The sequence below is a fragment of the Rhinoraja longicauda genome, chromosome 27 (assembly GCF_053455715.1).
Source record: "Rhinoraja longicauda isolate Sanriku21f chromosome 27, sRhiLon1.1, whole genome shotgun sequence".
Classification (NCBI taxonomy): domain Eukaryota; kingdom Metazoa; phylum Chordata; class Chondrichthyes; order Rajiformes; family Arhynchobatidae; genus Rhinoraja; species Rhinoraja longicauda.
In genome coordinates this window covers 10,169,901-10,190,204 of record NC_135979.1, presented here as the reverse complement: position 1 = coordinate 10,190,204, position 20,304 = coordinate 10,169,901, and the positions used below count along the sequence as shown (strand labels likewise).

At 45.6% G+C, this 20,304-nt stretch overlaps 1 protein-coding gene across 1 annotated transcript; it reads left to right on the top strand.

Annotated features, from left to right (window-relative positions):
* Nucleotides 1-7,362: 7,362 nt before the first annotated feature.
* On the top strand, nt 7,363-8,034 carry LOC144606743 (claudin-4-like). Its single transcript, XM_078423081.1, has one exon. The coding sequence runs from the start codon at nt 7,363-7,365 to the stop codon at nt 8,032-8,034; it is 672 nt and encodes a 223-aa protein (XP_078279207.1).
* The last annotated feature ends 12,270 nt before the right edge of the window (nt 8,035-20,304 follow it).

The window sequence follows — 20,304 nt, the reverse complement described above, 5'->3', positions numbered from 1 at the left end:
TTTAACTACATGGGTTTCCATCTGGTGTGCTGGTTTTCTTCCACATCCCTAAGATGTGTGGGTGGATTATCAGCCCGAGTGTGTATATAGGGTGCATGTTGGAGCAGCAGTAGAGCTGATGCCTTACAGCGCCAGAAACCCGGGTTCGATCCTGACTATGGGTGCTGTCCGTATGGAGTTTGAACACTCTCCCTGTAACCACGTGGGTTTTCTCCAGGTTCTCCGGTTTCCTCCCACACTCCAAAGACGTGCTGTCCGTAGAGAGGTTGCATGTTCACCCTGTGACTGCATGGGTTTTCTCCGGGTGCTTCGGTTTCTGCCCACACCATGAAGACATAATAATAATAATAATAATAATGCATTACATTTATATAGCGCTTTTCAAACACTCAAAGACGCTTTACAGGGATTTCTAGAACATAGAGAAGTGAATAAATAGATAAATAAATAAACGGACAGAGAAAGGAGACAGAAGGTGAGGTGATCTTCAGTGGTTGAAGGCAGTGCTGAAGAGGTGAGACTTCAGTGATGTTTTGAATGTGGTGAGTGAGGAGGAGTCTCTGACGGTTTGGGGTAGTGAGTTCCAGAGGGTGGGAGCAGCGATGGAGAAAGCCCTGTCCCCCCAGGATCTGAGTTTGGTCCGGATGGGGGGGGGGGACAGGAGATTGGCAGCAGCAGAGTGGAGGGTGCAGGTGGGAGTGTGCCTGTGGAGGAGGTCAGTCAGGTAGGATGGGGCCAGGTTATGGAGGGCTTTGTAGGTCATGAGGAGGATTTTGTACTGGATTCTCTGGGTTTGTTGGTTAATTGGCTTCTGTAAATTGGCCCCTGGTGCGTTGGATAGAACTAGTGTATGGGTGATCATGGCCGGCATGGACTCGGTAGGCTGAAGGGCCTGTTTTCATGTTGCATCTTTAGGACTAAAACTAAACTAAAGTGGTAGAATTTGGTGGGATTAATGGGAATGTGGAAAGAGGAGGTTGAAAGGAAAATCAGTCAGTGAATTGCTCTGTGAGCCAACAGGGACCCAATGGACCAAATGGCTGCCATCTATATCATATGATAGCAAATATGGAAATGTTGCCTTGAAATCCCTTCGGGGTATTTCACTGTATTAAAAGCACATCATGAATATTGTGCATTGCATGCGCATTTTGTGAGTAAGCTATCGTTTCAAGAGTGGATTTTATTGAATTGTTTTTACTGTGTGCTGTAAGTAATTTAGTTTGTTATTTTTAGGACCAACCTTTGAACCTGGAGTTTACCAGCTTAGAAACATGGATCAGGATCAACACCCGGGAACCTGTAATCCGCTGGAACTGGAGAATGGTGACGATTAAAGAAGAGTTATCAAACCATACCTTAAAATAAAAAACAATGGGATCTGATGAATGTGAATTATTGTGGAGGTTAACACATTCCTACAGATAGTTACTTCCTGAAACAATACGAGAAGTCTCCATGTATCTGGACTGTTATACTGTGAGGCAGATCATTGCATTTATCTTTAATTTTTTTCTATATAAATACAAATAAAAATATATTCATAATTAAATGCAGACAGGGCTGATACAATCCTTGGGGGACATATGAAACATATCAACGCGTTAAGATGCGCTGTCCTTAGCTCGGTGATGACTAACTCTGATGGAAGGAATTGATGAATGCCCTATTTAAACGGGTTAGCTGAGTTTGGGAAAACATCAGTTAACTCAGGGGCGGCACAGCGATAGAGTTGCTGCCCTACAGCGTCGGTGACCCAGGTTCGATCTTGACTACAGTTGCTGTCTGCATGGAGTATGTACGTTCTCCCTGCGACCACGTGGGTTGTCTCCGGGTGCTTCGGTTTCCTCCCACCCTCCAAAGACGTACAGGTTTATAGGTTAATTAGCTTCGGTAAAATTGCAACTTGTCCCCAGTGTGTCGCATACTGTTAGTGCACGGTGGGTGATGGCTGGTCGTCGTGGGCTCAGTGGGCCGATGGGCCTGATTCCACACTGTATCTGTCAAGTCTAAAGACAGCTGTACGTCAACATCATTGCAGATGTGGCAATTCAGTAATTTTTAGCATTGTGAAACAGCTCATACTTTGATCCAATTTGGCAAGTTTCTTCAGCCAAGCCACAAGGATTGTTGATTAGTTTAGTTTAGTTTACCCTTCCATCATCCATTCAATCATCCATTAAGACAAGCTCGACGTTATCCCACGTTCACATCCGCTTCCTACGCAACAGGGACAATTTACAGCATTCTTGGTGAGGGCTTGGCTCATTTGACCTATCATTGCTCAGGTAAGATTAGAACCAACCTACTCAGTTCAAATCCCATCTCAGCAATGGAACACATTGGTTCACTCTTACATTACCATGGAATCATCTACCTATATACTAAAACTCTTGTTTGTTTGTTTGTTCCTGAACTACAGCCAAAACGGTACACGATAGTGCAACAATTTTAGGCCCACCTTACTCACCGTCGTCCCCTTGGTGCTAATGGAAGAGGTTTCATTGAAATCGGTGTTATATTTTTTAAGTTATTCACATTTTAAAGTTTAAATCTATCTCCTAGGGAGGGAGGGGGAGGGAGGGAGGGAGGGGGGTGGAGGGAGGTGGAGGGAGGATAAGAGGGGTTGAGGGGGATGGAGTGGGGGGGAGGGGAAGAGGGGAGCGGGAGGGGAGGGGGAGGGGGAGGGGGCGTTGGAGGGAGGGAGGAGGGGAGGGGAGGGGGGGCAAAGGGGGGGGGGATGGAAGGGAGGGGGGAGGAGAGGGTGCTGCACCAATGCAGGAGAGGTTTGGGTCCAACGCGTCCACTTGGTCTGGTGTTTTCTAATTTTCTTGCACTAATGTCTTGTGTTTTTTCCTGTCTTGTAGAATGCCTGTGTAATTTATGTATAGTTTATGGTTTGGGGCATTGTCCGAGTCTATATGCCCATGATGCTACTCCAAAGCAAGAACTTCATTGTTCCTGTACCACACCATACTTGTGCATATAACAATAAACTCATCCTGATTTGGCTTGACATGGTTTACTGCCTGGTAGGGCTGTGTTTCTCCAAGATCACAACCGGTCAAGCAAGGCATCATCTCGAGCAGGAAGCTGCTTTGATATGAACCACCAGCTAAATGACTTTGTTCTTGAAGGAAAGAGATAATAAGCTAGAATTCTTTACAGTGTCTTCTCATTCAGTTCCCTGTTACTCTCACCGGTTTATTTAACCACAGTCTCGACTCTCTCACTGCCAACCCGTAACACTCTGCAAAGGAAATGCGACCCGGATCGAGCCAATCATTTATATTATGTGGGCAGCACGGAGGAGCAGCAGTAGATTTGCTGCCTTACCGCGCCGGAGACCCGGGTTCAATCCTGACTCTGGGTGCTATGTGTATGGAGTACGTACATTCTCCCTGTGACCTTGTGGGTTTTCTCCGGGTGCTCTGGTTTCCTCCCACCTTTGCAGGTTAATTGGCTTCGGTAAAATTGTAAATTGTCCCTAGTGCTAGTGTACGGAGAGATCGCTGGTCGGCACAGACTCAGGTGGGGCAAAGGACAGTTTGTGCACTGTATCTCTAAAGTAAACTAAAGTAAAACTGTGTAGGTTTACGCTGAAAGTCTAAACAAGTTAATGAAATTGAATAAATCCCTCACCACGGTGGATTTAAAGTTACACCAGTAACATTGAAGTTTAACATAGTTTGAACGGAAAGATGAGAAGGACTTCAAGCCAGATGACAATTTCAGTTCAATCAGGCATTGAGGATTGTTCTGTTCAAATCAGCCTGCTGGGAAATGGAAAACTACTTTGGGTGAGCTAATATTTCCACTTAATGAAAAGGGAAAGTATTACACAACAAATAAATATCAGTGCCTCAGGTTACTTCTGAATACCAGCCAAAGTGTTCACAGCAGAATTAATGAGGTCTTTGCCAGATGATATGTGCCGATTTCACTGTCTTGCACCAGCGTAGCAATATTACAATACAATACAATACAATATATCTTTATTGACGAGATTGGGAATGCGCCTCCCAAACGATGCAATAAATTAATTAGCTAGTCAGTATTAATTTAAATTTAAACAACCCAATGAAACAAATTAGAACAGTTTTAAAACAGAATAAAGTGCAAGTAGGTCTGTGCCGGTTCACTGTGCGATGTGACCATCCGGCTCAGCAGGACCGGTTCATAGCAGCTATGGCCCTGGGGATGAAGCTGTTCCTGAGTCTGGAGGTGCGGGCGTAGAAGGCCTTGTATCGTCTGCCTGATGGTAGAAGTTCGAACAGACTGTTGCAGGGGTGTGAGGAGTCTTTGTGGATCCTGGTGGCTTTTCTGAGGCATCGTGTGTTGTAGATGCCCTCCAAGGCTGGTAGCTGTGTTCCGATGGTCCTCTGAGCTCTATGGACTACCTGCTGAAGAGCTTTCCTCTCTGCCTCCGTGCAGCTGAGGTACCACACAGGGATGCCATGTGTTAGGATGCTCTCTATGGTGCAGCGGTAGAAGGTCGTCAGCAGCTGTTGGGGTAGACCAGACTTTTTCAGTGTTCTCAGGTAGAACAGTTGTTGCTACAGTATACCAACTGATGGAGGCGCTACTGAATATTTTAACAGAGGCATTAATTTGGCCAACTAAACTAACAATTAATTAAATGGAAAAAAGGGAATTTCACCTTGATATATGGTCTTGGAAGGCTTGATGTATAGAAAGGAACGGCAGTTGATGGTTTAAACTGAACATAGACACAAAATGCTGGAGTAACTCAGCAGATCAGGCAGGGTCACTGGAGAAAACGAACAGGTGACATTTCGGGCCGAGACCCTTCTTTAGACTTGAGTTAGGTTCAAATGGCACATGAGGAGATGGTCAGAACCTTTATCCCAGAGTGGAAATGTCCAAGACTAGAGGGCATAGCTTTAAGGTGAGAGGGGCAAAGTTTAAAAGTGGCTAGTTTTTAGACATAGAGTAGAGGGAGCCAGGAACACTGGCAGGTGGTAGAGGCTGATGCAAAAGTGGCCTTTATGTGGCTTTTCGATAGACACACGGATATGTAGGAAATGGAGGGATATACTGTAGATCATGTACAGGCAGAGGAGATTAGCGTAACTTGGAATCTTGGCCGGCAGAAGTCTGAAGTGGGGTCCTGACATGAAATGTCACCTGCCCATGTTCTCAAGAGAAGCTTCCTGTTCCGCTGGGCTACTCCAGCACTTTGTGTCTTTTTTCCCGCTCATATCCAGAGGCCGTGTCTGTTGATTTGGAAGCAGGAATTACAAATGGATTTGAGAGCCTACTCAATTAAAAATCACACGCACCATTGTGGAGGCCTTTAGGTTGTGCTAATCATGGGAAGAAACGTGATGGAATTTTAAAATGTGACCTAAAAAACACCCTTTAAAACATTTCACACAGGGGTGACACAATGGCGTAGTGGTAGAGCTGCTGCCTCACAGCACCAGAGACCTGGGTTCAAGCCTGACTACAGGTGCTGTCTGTGCGGAGTTTGCACGTTCTCCCTACCACCACATGGGTCTTCTCCGGGTGCTCCGGTTTCCTCCCACATTCCAAAAATGTGCAGGTTTGTAGCTTAATTGGTTTCTGTGAATTGCCCCTAATGTGTAGGATGCGAACGTGGGATAATGTGGAAGTAGTGAGAATGGGTGATCGATGGTCGGCATGGACTCGGTGGGCCGAAGGGTCTGTTTCCATGTGGTATCTGTAAACTAATAGTAGAAACAGCACTTAGATTGTTTGGTCATGTGATCAATGCCTCTCATCAAACCAATTGAGCAAAGTCTGGATGTATTGTACAAGTCACATCTAGATTTCATTATTCACTTTGCATCAGCATTTGTCTTTATCGCCAAAGTCCAGGAACAAAGGAGACTATAAAAAGTGTTAAGACACTTCCCGGTCCATCATGGGCACTGAGCTCCATACCAGGGAAAGGATCTATAGGAGGTGTTGTCTCAAAGAGGCAGCCAGTATCATCAAGGACCCACATCACTCATTTCACTCCTGCCATCCGGAGTCTGAAAATCGTGACTGCCAGGTTCAAGAATGGCTTCTTCCCAACAACCAACTACAAACACCAATTAAACAAGGAACTACAAACTGTCCTGGTTGCATTAAGGACTCTGGGAGTTTTTGCACTAATATTGGGGATTTTCATTTATTGAATTGTTGTTGTTTATTATGTATTTGTTAGTCATAGAGTCATAGTTAGAGTCATAGTTAGAATCATACAGCGTAGAAACAGGGCCTTCGGCCCAATTTGCCCACACATGTCCCATGCTTACATGTCCCATCTACACTAGTCCCACCTGCCTGTGTTTGGTCCATATCCCTCCAAACCTGTCCTATCCATGTACCTGTCTACCTACCTGAGTACAGTATTTACTGACCTGCTATATTGCTGCAAGTAAGAAGTTCATTGATCTTTTTCCAGTACATATGACAATTAAACACTCTTGATTCCTGACACTTGGGGTGTGATTTTTATTGAACTTTTATAAGACACGCCAATAAATTTGCGGGGTGATTGGAGACCGACTGTCGCCAACTTTGAACGAAGTTTCCAATTTTGCTGCCTATTTGTCTACTTTCATCTCTTTAACATTAGAGAAATTTGATGTGAAAGGTTCTATTATAATTTCAATAACTATGAAGATGTCGTGTAATGAACACTCGGCCATTGGTCCAAGTAGATTGTCAGGAAGATTTCACCTGGTTATACCTTGGCATGTCAGCATCTATCCTTTAGCAGCCTCGTGATAAGAACTTTTCATTGCTTAGGTAATGTCATTATTTCCCTATTTCTTTGTTCTCTCTCGCTCCACAACCTCGGTGGAAATCCATCCTTTGATACCTGAGACAGGTGCAGTTCCACAAACTGCTGGTGCCATCGTTCAGCTTTCCTTCACACACGCACAGAGGTCCCTGGTACTTTGCCTGTCATCCTTTGATCTGCTCAATAGCTCTGACCAGGAATGAGCAGATGTGACTGACCCAGGTGACTGCGGGCAGTGAAATGTCATTGGATCGGACAGAATCCCCGAACCGAGAGAAAGAGGAGCAAGAGGAGAAGAAAGAAAGGAAACAGAAGATAATAGACCGCAAACGAGCAAGGCGGACTGAGAAATAAAGCAGGGAGAAAGAAACAGAGATAGTCCGACAGGCAAAAGAAGCCGAGTGTGTTTAAAGGCACTTCAATAAGAAAAGACGTGGAGAAAGATAATTAGAGAGACAAAGTAAAGGAAAACCATGGAGTGACAGAGATAGAAAAACTGAATGACAGCAGCAGACGGAAGAGAGAGAGAGAGAGACAGGGAAACAGATTGATCGTAAGAGACAGAGGAGGAATTGCCCAAGGCAATGGGCAGCACTGGCGTGGAATTTCTCGGCTTCCTCATTGGGATAATAGGATGGATTTGTGCCTGTGCAGTTACGGGAATGCCTCAGTGGAAGATCACACCGTTCATTGGAAGCACCATCCTGAACACAGAGATCACTTGGGAAGGCATCTGGATGACCTGTGTCTACCAGCAGACATCGGGCAGGTTGGTGTGTGACTCCTACGACTCAGTGCTTGACCTGACTGGCGACGTGCAGTTGGCCAGAGCCTTCATGTGCCTGGCCATCTCCTCCGGGCTCCTCGCCATCATGGTGGCCACCGTGGGGATGAAGTGCACCGACTGCGCTGGGGACAACCGGAGGGCAAAGGGTTACATAGTCACAGCTGGGGGCTCCTTCTTCATCCTGGCCGGGCTGTGTGTCCTGGTCCCTGTGTCCTGGGTGGCTCACAACATCATCAGGGACTTTTACAACCCACTGCTGCCGGAGAACCTGAAGTGGGAGCTGGGAGATGCGCTGTACGTGGGCTGGTCGGCGAGCTGTTTCCTCAGCATCGGAGGTGCCTTCCTCTGTTGCTCTTTGCCAACGGGTGGTGATGGCAGGCAAGGCCCCTGGAACGGTTACACTTCCAATCACCCTTCACCGCTGACTCAGAATGTTACAACTGACTACCCACTGAAGGAATACGTCTGAGCTCTCTCCCTCCCTCCCCCCCCCCTGAGCTTTCCTAGTTTGTATTAAAGGTTTGGCAATTGTTCTTGCTACACTATGACTTCTAAACTGTGTTACATATCAGACTGTATAATGATAACGCTGCTGTTAATAAACTAGCATCTCTAACGGTGACAGAGTGTTCTGCCTTTTATTCCTATACCTCCCATGTATAGGACTCGCCAGGTTCCAATCTTGGCTACGATATTATCTGGTTCACTACTATTGACCTCAGCCATCACTGGGATGGATAGAGAAAATGGGACTGTCACAACCACCCTGAATTTAATTAAGGCAATAGGACTCGAGATGGAATTGTTGAGTGAGGGCAGAATCAGTGTTGGTCCTTTCTGTGTTCAGTTTAGTTTAGTTCAGAGATACAGCGTGGAAACAGGCCCTTCGGTCCATCGCCTGACCCGCAGAGTTACTCCAGCATTTCGCGTCTGACCCGTGGTAAGGAGGTGGCTGTTGTTAGTCTGAATGTGAATCTATGTGCTTTCAAATGATATCGCAAGGGGAAAGAATGTAGCTACAAAAAGGATGGAAGCTGGGATTGACCATAGAAGTTCCAGAGGGAACAGTGCAGGATCAGGAAGAGAGACCATTGCAGGTGAGTTTGCAGTTCGTAGTTGTCTTTGTCCAACCATCTGCCCACCAACAAAACCCTCCTCACCTGTAACAGCTTATTACTTGCCAGGCTTTGCTTGCCCCTCCTCCCTTCCAGCTTTCTTCCCCCACCCCCCATTACAATCAATCTAAAGAAGGGTCCCGACCCGAAACGTCACCTATCCAAGTTCTCCAGAGATACTGCCTGACCCGTTGAGTTACTCCAGTCTTTCGTTGCAGGTGATTCTCAAGCACTATTTAGAGAAAGATGGGAATAAGTTGCAGTCACACCCACACAGTTTGGATGAAGGGGTAGAAGCTTTGGGCGACATACTTGTGTAACATGCCAAAGGCTGCAGGCAGGCTGATTTGAAGGAACAGTTTATCAAAGTCCCATCATTTTGATAAGGGCGTTTAAACGATATATGGGCAGATACATGGATAGGAAAGGTTTAGAGGGATATGGGCCAAATGTGAGCAGGTGGGCGGCACGGTAGCGCAGCGGTAGAGTTGCTGCTTTACAGCGAATGCAGCGTCAGAGACTCAGGTTCAATCCTGACTACGGGTGCTGTACTGTAAGGAGTTTGTACGTTCTCCCCGTGACCTGCGTGGGTTTTCTCCGAGATCTTCGGTTTCCTCCCACACTCCAAAGACGTACAGGTATGTAGGTTAATTGGCTGGGTAAATGTAAAAATTGTCCCTAGTGGGTGTAGGATAGTGTTAATGTACGGGGATCACTGGGCGGCATGGACTTGGTGGGCCGAAAAGGCCTGTTTCCGGCTGTATATATATGATATGATATGATAGTGTAGATGGGGCACATTAGTTGGCATGGGCAAGCTGGGCCAAATGGCCTGTCTACGTTCACTATAACTCCATGATTCTATGTCTCTATTGCATGGCAAGAGATATTTAAACAAAGGACTGCACGGAAAATGGGCTGATTTAGGAAGTGATAATCTCAGTCTTGAACATTTTAACGTGCAGCACAGTGGCACAGCAGTAGAGATACTGTCTTACAGTGCCAGAGACCTGGGTTCAATAATGACTACAGGTTATTGCCTGTATGGAGTTTGCACATTCTCCCTGTGACTGTGTGGGGTTTCTCCGGTTTCCTCCCACATCCCAAAGACGTGCGGGTTTGTAGGTAAATTGGTCTCTGAAAATTGTCCCCAGTGTGTAGGATAGAACTGGTGTACAGGTGATCGCTGGTCGGCGCAGAATGGGTGGGCTGAAGGGCCTGTTTCCCTGCTGTATCTCTAAGCTAAACTAAACTAAACTCCACTCCCAACTCTCAACATCTTTTTGTGGGGTTGAGCTGCAATTTTGTACATGATCTGTAAAGGTCAGTTCCGGTTTCGTTTTTGCCGTAGCTCTCTTTGGTTTATCCAATTGGCCTAAACTGAACAGGGATAAACCGAAATAGCAAAATGTGTGATCATTTTCCAAACCTGTGCCCCGTTTGATATTCAGCTACTCTTATTATGACAATGAAAAAAATCCCCCAACACCACAGATATCAGGGGCACGTCATTTTGGGCTATTAAAAATTTCAAAACTTTTAGAAATTTATTTACAGTTGGTGGCATTAGACATGCAATGTCGGAGTGACATTATCCTATTATCAATCAGGCCAATTTTGCCAACCATTACATCTTGTAAATTCTGTAAAACATTTATTTCTCTGCACTCACCGATGTTCAGTTCTACTTCTTGCGTTTGAGGCAGCAGAAGTTGTGAAGCTGTTTCTGCTTCTGCTGTTTCTGTTTGTTGTCGTCCGCCTGACTGAGGTCAGTTGACAGGGCTCACCACGGGGAGGTCGACAACGTGGTCGACAACAGCCCCGATGTTCAGTTTAGTTTAGTTTACAGATACAGCATGGAAACCGGCCCTTCAGCCCACCGAGTCCACACCGACCATTGATCACCCCGTCCCACGGGTTCCATGTCATCTCACTTTCTCATCCACTCCTCACACACGAGGGGCAATTATACAGAGGCCAATTGACCTACAAACCTGCACATCTTTGGGATGTGGGGGGAAACTGGAGCAGTCAGAGGAAATCCACCTGCTCACAGGGAGAATGTGCAAACTGCACACAGCAAGCACCCGAGATCAGGGTCGAACCCAGGTCTCTGTTCCTATGAGGCAACAGGTCTGCCAGCTGTGCCACCGTGCCGCCTTTGACATCCGTGCACCTTCAAAGAGCTGGGCTGCTACCTTTGTGTCAGTTTTCTCAGGAACCTTTCACCTTCCCAAAGCATACTCTGTCATTTTGTTTGGTGCTAAGTCAAGTCAGTAGCATGTGGAAGGCTCTGTGCTTGCCTGGATTGGTGGAGCTGCCACAGAACTCAGGAAGCCCAATATGTTCCGGGCAAGAGTGTCTGTTTGATGGGCACCATTCTCTCATCACCCCACCACTGACAGGTCACTACTGTTTGATGGACTGACTCAATGGGTCAGGCAGCATCTCTGGAGAAAAAGGTAGGGTGATGTTTCGTTTCAGAACCCTTCTTCAGACAGGGGAAGACAGTCTAGAAGAAGGGTTCCGACCCGAAATGTCTCCCATCTTTTTTCTCCAGAAGATGCTGCCTGACCCGTTGAGCTACTCCAGCATTTTGTGTCCATCTTCAGTATAAACCAGCATCTGCAGTTCCTTCCTACAATGTTTGATGGACATCTTTAATTCGTCTCCCCATCGCTGACAGGCCACTGCTGTGGTGTACATGATTTCCAGGCTGCAGTGCAGCAACTCAGCAAAACCTCATCAGGGGGATTTCACAAACTCACCGTCCATTAGGTTAAGGGCACTGAAAATATGGGAGCACCAGCCCTGCTATTTGAGTCAATTAATTAATCATTTTCAATGATCTGAGCATCGCTGTCAAGACCTTTATGGTCAAGGAGAAGGTGGTGAGGAACTGTCTTCTTGAACCCATTGAGTTAGTCCATCAAACAGAGCCTTCCATCATCCTTCTGATGATTGTGCTCAAACAGTGCTGTTGAAGAGGGAGTTTCCAAGGTTTGGACTCATTGACCATAAAGGACAGGTGATATATTTCCAACTCAGATGCGGTACCACTTTGAGTGGAACAGGGAGGAAGTGATGTTCCCACGCACCTGACGTTGTTTAGTTCTTTGGAGAAACGGCGTGGAAATGAAGAGGGTACAGAGGAGATTTACTAGAATGTTGCCTGGGTTTCAGCACTTAAGCTACAGAGAGAGGTTGAACAGGTTGGGTCTTTATTCTTTGGAGCGTAGAAGGTTGAGGGGGGACTTGATAGAGGTTTTTTAAATTTTAAGAGGGACGGACAGAGTTGACGTGGGTAGGCTTTTCCCTTTGAGGGTGGGGAAGATTCCAACAAGGGGACATAACTTCAGAATTAAGGGACAAAAGTTTAGGGGTAACATGAGGGGTAACTTCTTTACTCAGAGGGTGGTGGCTGTGTGCAATGAGCTTCCGGTGGAAGTGGTGGAGGCAGGCTTGATTTTATTATTTAAGAGTAAATTGGATAGGTATATGGATGGGAGGGGATTGGAGAGTTATGGTCTGAGAGCAGGTAGATGAGACTAGGTCAGAGAAAGTGGTCGGCGTGGACTGGTAGGGCCGAACGGGCCTGTTTCCGTGCTGTAGTTGTTATATGGTTATATGGTTATATGGAAACAGGCCCTTCGGCCCACCGAGTCCACACCAACCAACATTCACCCATGCACTAGTTCCATCCGACACACTGAGGACAATGTATAGAGGCCAATTAACCTACAAACCTGCATGTCTTTGGAAGGACACAGGGGCGAGGTGTTCATTGACACAGTGATCCTACAACCTCTGCCACTGCCAGATGTCTAGTGACAATTTCAGTACAACAGCCACTGGACTGCAGGAGATCCGAGGAACCATCTTGCCTTTTCAAGATTCTCAGCATGAAATCGAGAGTACAATTTAAAGGGTAGAAACGAACTCCATTATTCCACTAAGCACAAAACATGAGCTGAGCTCCTTAATTATTCACACCATATCCACTTCAACAGAAAACAGGAGCTTAAAGACGCAGAGGAACCAATCTGTCAGCACTTTCACTGAACCAAATAAAAAGTGTGGAACATGACACCAGATGCTCCAGGCTGTCTTGCTGCACAGTGGAAATATATGCACTCTGTGGCGTGCAGTTGCAACCTGCCAGGAATGTTCTGGAACCTTCAGGGATTAAAGTTTCATCTCGTTTCGTCACAAAAATATGATTGTGGAAAATCTGGTTTCTCGACCCCCTCCCCCCCCCCCTATTGCCATTGACTGGATAATTATGCACTCCTTGCCTATCAAGAATCTACCAAATTATGTCTTTAAACCTGCTTCCTTTCAACGCAAGAGTTTCAACGATCTAAGAGAAAAAATTTGTCTTGCACTCTGTCTTATTGTAAATAGGCAACCCCTTTATTATTAAACAGTAACCATTTGTTCTGGATTCTCCCACAAGAAGCATCCACTCCCATCTATTGACTAGGTGACGTTTCGGATCGAGACCTTTTACAGACATTTCAACTCGAAATGTCACCTATTCCTTTTCTCCTGAGATGCTGCCTGACCCACTGAATTACTCCAGCATTTTGTGTCTATCTTTGGTATGAACCAGCATCTGTAGTTCCTTCCGACTCATCTATTGACTGTCTACCCTATCTATGGTCTCATACTTTTAGATACTTTGATCAGGTCTATAAAATTATGTTGAATTTTGCAAACTGTAGTGATTAATAAAGATTAATATTATTTTTCCCCAATGTTGTCTACCTTGTCCATTATTCAACCACAATATTTAATATATGATATTTATTCTAATAATTAAGGGTGGCACAGTTCTGCCATGGTAGAGTTGCTGCCTGACAGCACCAGAGACCCAGGTTTGATCCTAACTACAGGTGGTGTCTGTACGGAGTTTGTACGTTCTTAATGTAACCACATGGGTTTTCCCCAGGTGCTCCGGTTTCCTCCCACACTCCAAAGATGTACAGGTTTGTAGGTTGATTGGCTTTGATAAAATTGTAACCGTGTCCCTGGTGTGTAGGATAGTGCTAGCGCTTGGGGTGATCGCTGGTCGTCGTGGACTTGCTGGGCCGAAGGGCATGTTTCCACGCTGTATCTCTAAAGTCTAAAAGTCTGAAGTCTGAACTGTATGTTACATAGGGCCTTATATCTCTACCATATTTGAAATCTGACACGCAAACAGAAGATTGCACTAATCTCTGTTCGTCATCCCCAAGTGCACTTGAGATTGCAAAAAAACTTTTGTTTTTCAAAAACTGCACCTTGAGATTTCAAAGCTGCATACTGGAGCCGATCGGGTTATGAGAGGGCAAGGTGGAGTTTCACATCAATCTGGCCCCGGCGGGCGACTCTGCCGACCTGCGGCATTCTTCCCGTGCAAAGCGAGGCGGAAGATGAAAAAGAACGGGCAGGCGATGATAGATTAACATGAGACATGCAGGTAAGTGCAACACCTCGTACAGTTCAGCTCGGGGCAGGACTATGTGTCTGATAAGAACTATAAGTATAAGAAGATACCTGCAGATGCTGGTACAAATCGAAGGTATTTATTCACTAAATGCTGGAGTAACTCAGCAGGTCAGGCAGCATCGTGGGAGAGAAGGAATGGGTGACGTTTTGGGTCGAAACCCTTCTTCAGACTGATAAGAACACTGGAAATGCTGGAAATTAGCACTTTAGGTAGCAGCTGTGAGGGCATTAACTTTTCAGATCGATCAACTATCTTTATCACCACAACCTGCGGTAATTTCCTTTTTAGATTGCTCTTTAGCTGATGTTGGCATAGGTGGGAACAGTCAAAATAAGGAACTGCAGATACTGGATTACACAAAAGGGCGTAAAATGCTGGTCAGGCCCCATCCCTGGAGTATATGGATAGGCGATGTTCTTCCAACTGATTTTACAAACCACCATAGGAACATCCCTCATCATAAAGGGAAAAGTCCTTGCCTATCCATCCTCTTTTCATAACTCAAAACCAGTCAGAAGAAGGGTTCAGAGCCAAACGACACCTATCCATGTTCTCCGGAGATGCTGCCTCACCTCCTGAGTTTCTCCAGCACTTTGCGTTGTCTTGGCATAGGTGGGTATAGATTCCAGATTGACTTCTGGAATGCGGGGGTTTGTCTGTGTGTGTGTCAATGTTTAAAAATAAAGTGGTTATCTATTTAAGACACAAGATTGTAAGCCAATGCTCATGTTACACGACTGAAATCAGAACTTAAAGTTAGAAGATTTAGAAGCTGCAAGTTGTTAAATTTTACTTCTCCTTTGAAAGAAATTGCTCTTTCAATCTACCTTTTATCTACTTATATCAGGTCTCCTGCAACCGAAAGCTTGGTCAAAACGAGAGTTTACGAAAATCTTGAAGGAGAACATGTAGAGAGACCAGCAGTTTGGGATATTCCAGGGATTAGGATGCAGATAACTGGCGATTAACTGAAGTGGGACACGTGGGAATCACAGATCAGAGAAGCATCAGGAGGGATGAGATATTAATGAAGATAATTTAAAAATCAAGACATTAGTTGATTTTTGCAGTGGGTCAACTGCTGGAAAGTTATATTCATTGTCCCATTAAGTCCCATCGAGGTTAGGGGTGGCAGACAGGTGCAACGGTAGAGCTGATGCCTTACAGTGCCAGAGACCCGGGTTTTAGAAGGATGAGAGGAGATCTTATCGAAACGTATAAGATTATTAAGGGGTTGGACACGTTAGAGGCAGGAAACATGTTCCCAATGTTGGGGGAGTCCAGAACAAGGGGCCACAGTTTAAGAATAAGGGGTGGGCCATTTAGAACTGAGATGAGGAAAAACTTTTTCAGTCAGAGAGTTGTGAATCTGTGGAATTCTCTGCCTCAGAAGGCAGTGGAGGCCAATTCTCTGAATGCATTCAAGAGAGAGCTAGATAGAGCTCTTAAGGATAGCGGAGTCAGGGGGTATGGGGAGAAGGCAGGAACGGGGTACTGATTGAGAATGATCAGCCATGATCACATTGAATGGCGGTGCTGGCTCGAAGGGCCGAATGGCCTCCTCCTGCACCTATTGTCTATTGTCTATTGATCCTGACTACGGGTGCTGTCTGTATGGAGTTTGTATGTTTTCCCTGTGACCACGTGAGTTTTTTCCATGTGCTCCAGTTTCCTCCCACACTCCAAAGATGTACAGGTTAATTGGCTTTCGTAAAACAAATTGTAAACTGTCCCTAATGTGTAGGAAAGTGTTAGTGTACGGGGCGATCGCTGGTCTGCACAGACTCGGTGGGCTGAAGGGCCTGTTTCCTTGCTTTATCTCTAGAGTCCAAACTCAACTCTAAAATCTGAGTGAAGGGTTTTCAATGTAGACTGATGTACACTATATCCAAATGTACTGGGTTTGATGTGATGGGGGCCGTGTCAATAAGTAACAGAGGTAAACGCAAAATGCTGGAGTAACTCAGTGGGCCAGGCAGCATCTCTGGAGAACTTGGATAGGTGACGTTTTGGGTCAGGACCCTTCTTTAGACTGAGGTAAGGGGAGTAGAGAAATCAAGACAGTTGCTCGCAGTTGGCAAACAAAAGGTGCAGAGAGGGTAGAAGGCTGGCAGGAGAAGGCCAAGAGGAGGAGGAAGGTTGGGGACTGGAGAAGGGTCACAGTTGAGGTCAGTGTTGCATCGTGTTCAAGAGCCTGATTGTCCTGAAATCTGAATTGGGAGGTCTGGTCCCACAGATGAAATTTATACTGCATACTCTAAAGGCCTGAATTAATAATCTCAGAGCATGTGCAGTTAAATCTCACCGGGGCAAAATGATAGAATCTTTATCGGTAAAACCGATCATGAAAATTGCGGATTGCCAGAAAAACAATTTGGTCCATTTGACCTTTAAAGAAGAAAACCTTGCCTTATTGGTCCTGTCCCAACCACAATGGCTCTGAACCACACTCTTAAATGGCCCAGCAAGATAAGCCACACTTCAGGAGCACCACGAGGTAGTCAGTAAATGCCAGCCTTGCAAATGATGCCCTCACATACTGGAACTTAATTGTAAAGACTGAGCCGGTCATGAGAGCAGCACAGTTAACAATCCTATCCCATTGAAACCACCTGCCTCAGTTCATCAACTGCCACAGAAGCCTGACGCAGTGACTAATGCTTCTTACTGATGAATCTTAATGACAACTTGGGCTGCAGTGGTGCCGGACGGAGTTCACCAGAGCGCCCCTCCGGCACCTCTGTTAAAAAAAGCCAAACTAAACAGCGGGGAATTTAACAGCTAGTGACACCAGTGACAGATCCAGCACCTAACAAATTAGTCCTGCAACACTGAGGACAACCCAAGGGACAGCCGTCTGGCCTATGATTTTTTTTCTGCTCTGCAGAGCTGGCTGTGTGTGGCATTTGCTCAAATGCATATCCAAGCATTTTCCCAATGGATCATACGATGCAGTTTCTTAATGGGAACAACGCATTTCAAATACTACGAGCGCCAACATTCTCAGAGGATTAAAACTTCACAATTACAGATTTTATTCTTGAAAACACGCCGAGGTTTCCCACCAGGACCAGTGAAAGTACATCCTGTTATGCTGCTTCTGTGAAAAGGGAGTGGTGGTTTGTGAAAGGCAGAACTTTCACCTCTGGGGGTTGGGCACAAGATCACAAGATTGGGGCAGTTAGAGCAGAAAATAGGCTTTGTTATCTTCCAAGTACCTGTCATTGCATGCTGCAAAATGCAAAATAAAAGATGATTAACCAGTTCATCTATTTTCGGTGAAGGGAGGGCCCATTATTCAGGCTAAACGACCAGAGGCCCCAGCCAATCAAACAGTGCTATCTCAGACAAGTCACAGTACTCCACTGTATCTTGGCCAGTGCTTGTCTCTCAACCTGCATCGCTCCAGGCAGAATATCTTGTCATATTCACTTTGCATTTGAGGGATCGTCTTGTGTGCAATTTGGCTCATATAATCTTACAGGTGGGACTGTGACACAAAATCATACCACTTCCAGTGAAGCACATTAGAATTTCCTGAAATCATCAAAGGGAGATAAATGCAAATTTCGCTCTTTTTCTAAATTGTGCCTTGGAATTTCTATACTTGACCGGACTGGACAAGCCTCAATTCAGCACAGCACGTCCGATGGGGCAGGATTCATCCGTAATCACTCTGTCATCACGGGCACTCCCATTACTGCACCTCCACCAATGCACTGACGCCCCATTACTGCACCTCCACCAATGCACTGACGCCCCATTACAGCACCTCCATCTATGCAGTGACCCCTCGTTACCACACCCTCATTACTTTGATGGTGGGGGGGGGGTTGGGGGGGGGGGGGGGTTGGGGGGGGGGGGGGGAACAACACCTCATTGAAACATGCAGAATAGCGAAAGGCTTGGATAGCGTGGATGTGGCGAGCACGTTTCCACTCGTGAGGGAGTCGAGGACTAGAGGTCATAGCCTAAGAATTAAAGGACGTACTTTTAGGAAGGGGATGAGGAGAAATTTCTTTAGTCAGATTGGTGGATGAATCTGTGGAATTCTTTGCCACAGAAGACTGTAGAGGCCAAGTCCGTGGATATTTTTAAGGCAGAGATAGATAGATTTTTGATTAGTTTTTTTTTCAGAGATACAGCGCAGAAACAGGCCCTTCGTCCCACCGGGTCCGCGTCGCCCAGCGATCCCCGCACATTAACACTATCCTACACACACTAGGGGCAATTTTTACATTTACCCAGTCAATTAACCTACATACCTGTACGTCTTTGGAGTGTGGGAGGAAACCGAAGATCTCGGAGAAAACCCACGCAGGTCACGGGGAGAACGTACAAACTCCGTACAGACGGCGCCCGTAGTCAGGATCGAACCCGAGTCTCCGGCGCTGCATTCGCTGTAAGGCTGCAACTCTACCGCTGCACCACCGTGTACAGGTGTCAGAGGTTATGGGGAGAAGGCAGGAGAATGGAGTTAGGAGGGAGAGAATGATCAGCCACGATTGAATGGCGGAGTAGACTAAATGGACCGAATGGCCTAATTCTACTCCTATCATTTATGATTTATGACATGACTTATGACTTACTACACCTTCATTACCACACCCTCATTACAGAACCTTCAACAGTGCAGTGGTCCCACATTGCAACTCTCTCATTACCATTCCTGCAGTGAACTTCTGTGTGAAAATTGGACATCGCATTTTCTACATTGGAAATTTTTTTTTTTAAAGCACCTTATTATCGGTAATACGGGCTGGGATGCAGAAGCCGTTACACAAAATGCAAATTTGTTTTGCGGTTGAAAAATTGATGTCAACGAACTTTTGGTCGGTCTAACTAGCCAAAGCATAGTGAGTAATAACCAGATCTGATGTTTGTTAAACTCAGGGCCAGTTGGGTGGAGTAGAGTTGTAAACGTTCAACTGCCTGTGCATAAACGTGTGTCGCTCTCTTTACATTTCAACATCATGGAGAGATTCTGAGACTTTAGTTATTGGGCCTGTTCTGAATGCACATACAAGGCCAATAAACTTATTAATTATCATTATTATCAATATTCAATTTACACGAGGAAAGGTAAGAGTGTGGTGGGGGTGAGAAAGCAACTGAAGAGAACATGTTAAGCATGCTTACTTTTGAAAACCCAGTTATCTTAAAAAATACACAGGACTTAGTACTTAGATATCTTCATGTTGCAGTTATATAGAACATTGGTGAGGCCATATTTAGAGCAGTTTTCTTCCCCGTGTTATGGGAAAGATGTTGTCAAGCTGGACACGGTGCAGAGAAGATTTTACGAGGATGTTGCCAAAACTCAAGGGCCTCAGCAATAGGGAGTGTTTTAGCAGTCTTGGACTTTATTTCTTGGAGCGCAGGAGGACGAAGAGTGTCCTTTAATTGAAGAAGGGTCTCGACCCAAAACGTCACCCATTCCTTTTCTCCAGAGATGCTGCCTGTCCTGCTGAGCTATTCCAGCTTTTTGTGTCTATCTTCAGTGATCTTATCATGTACAAAATCTGTGATCTTATCATGTACAAACCTGAGGAATAGATCGGGTAAATGCACAGTGCCTTTTGCCCACAGTAGGATTATAGAGAACCAGGGGACACAGGCTCAAGGTGAGGGTTGGAAAGATTTAATAGGAACCTGAGGGGTAACTTTTTTACACAAAGGGTGGTGGGCAAATGGAATGAGCTGCCATTGGAGGTAGTTGAGGCAGACACTATTGCAATGTTTAAGAAACATTTAAACAGGTACATGGATAGGATAGATTTGGAGGAATATGGGCCAAATGCAGACAGGTGGGACGAGTGTAGATGGGGCATTTTGGTTGTCATGGGCAAGTTGGATCGAAAGGTTCTGTTCCCACGCTGTATGACTCCATCTTACTTGTTACAAGGGTATATTTGATTCAGAAATGAAGTGAGAGTAGTGGCTTTGACCTCATGCTGATATTTGACTTAGCCATCAAGAAACCTTGTCGAAAATGGAATCAATGGAAACTGAAGAGGAAAGCACACCAATGCTGGAGTAATAAATGGCACGAAGAACATCATTGAAGTGGTTGAACATCAATCATTACATCCCTAGCTTTGAGATCCACTGGCCGATGTCTAAAGCTCAACCA

Excerpts from the sequence above, each read along its gene's own strand:
- LOC144606743 (XM_078423081.1), top strand. The coding sequence starts at position 7,363 with ATGGGCAGCACTGGCGTGGAATTTCTCGGCTTCCTCATTGGGATAATA.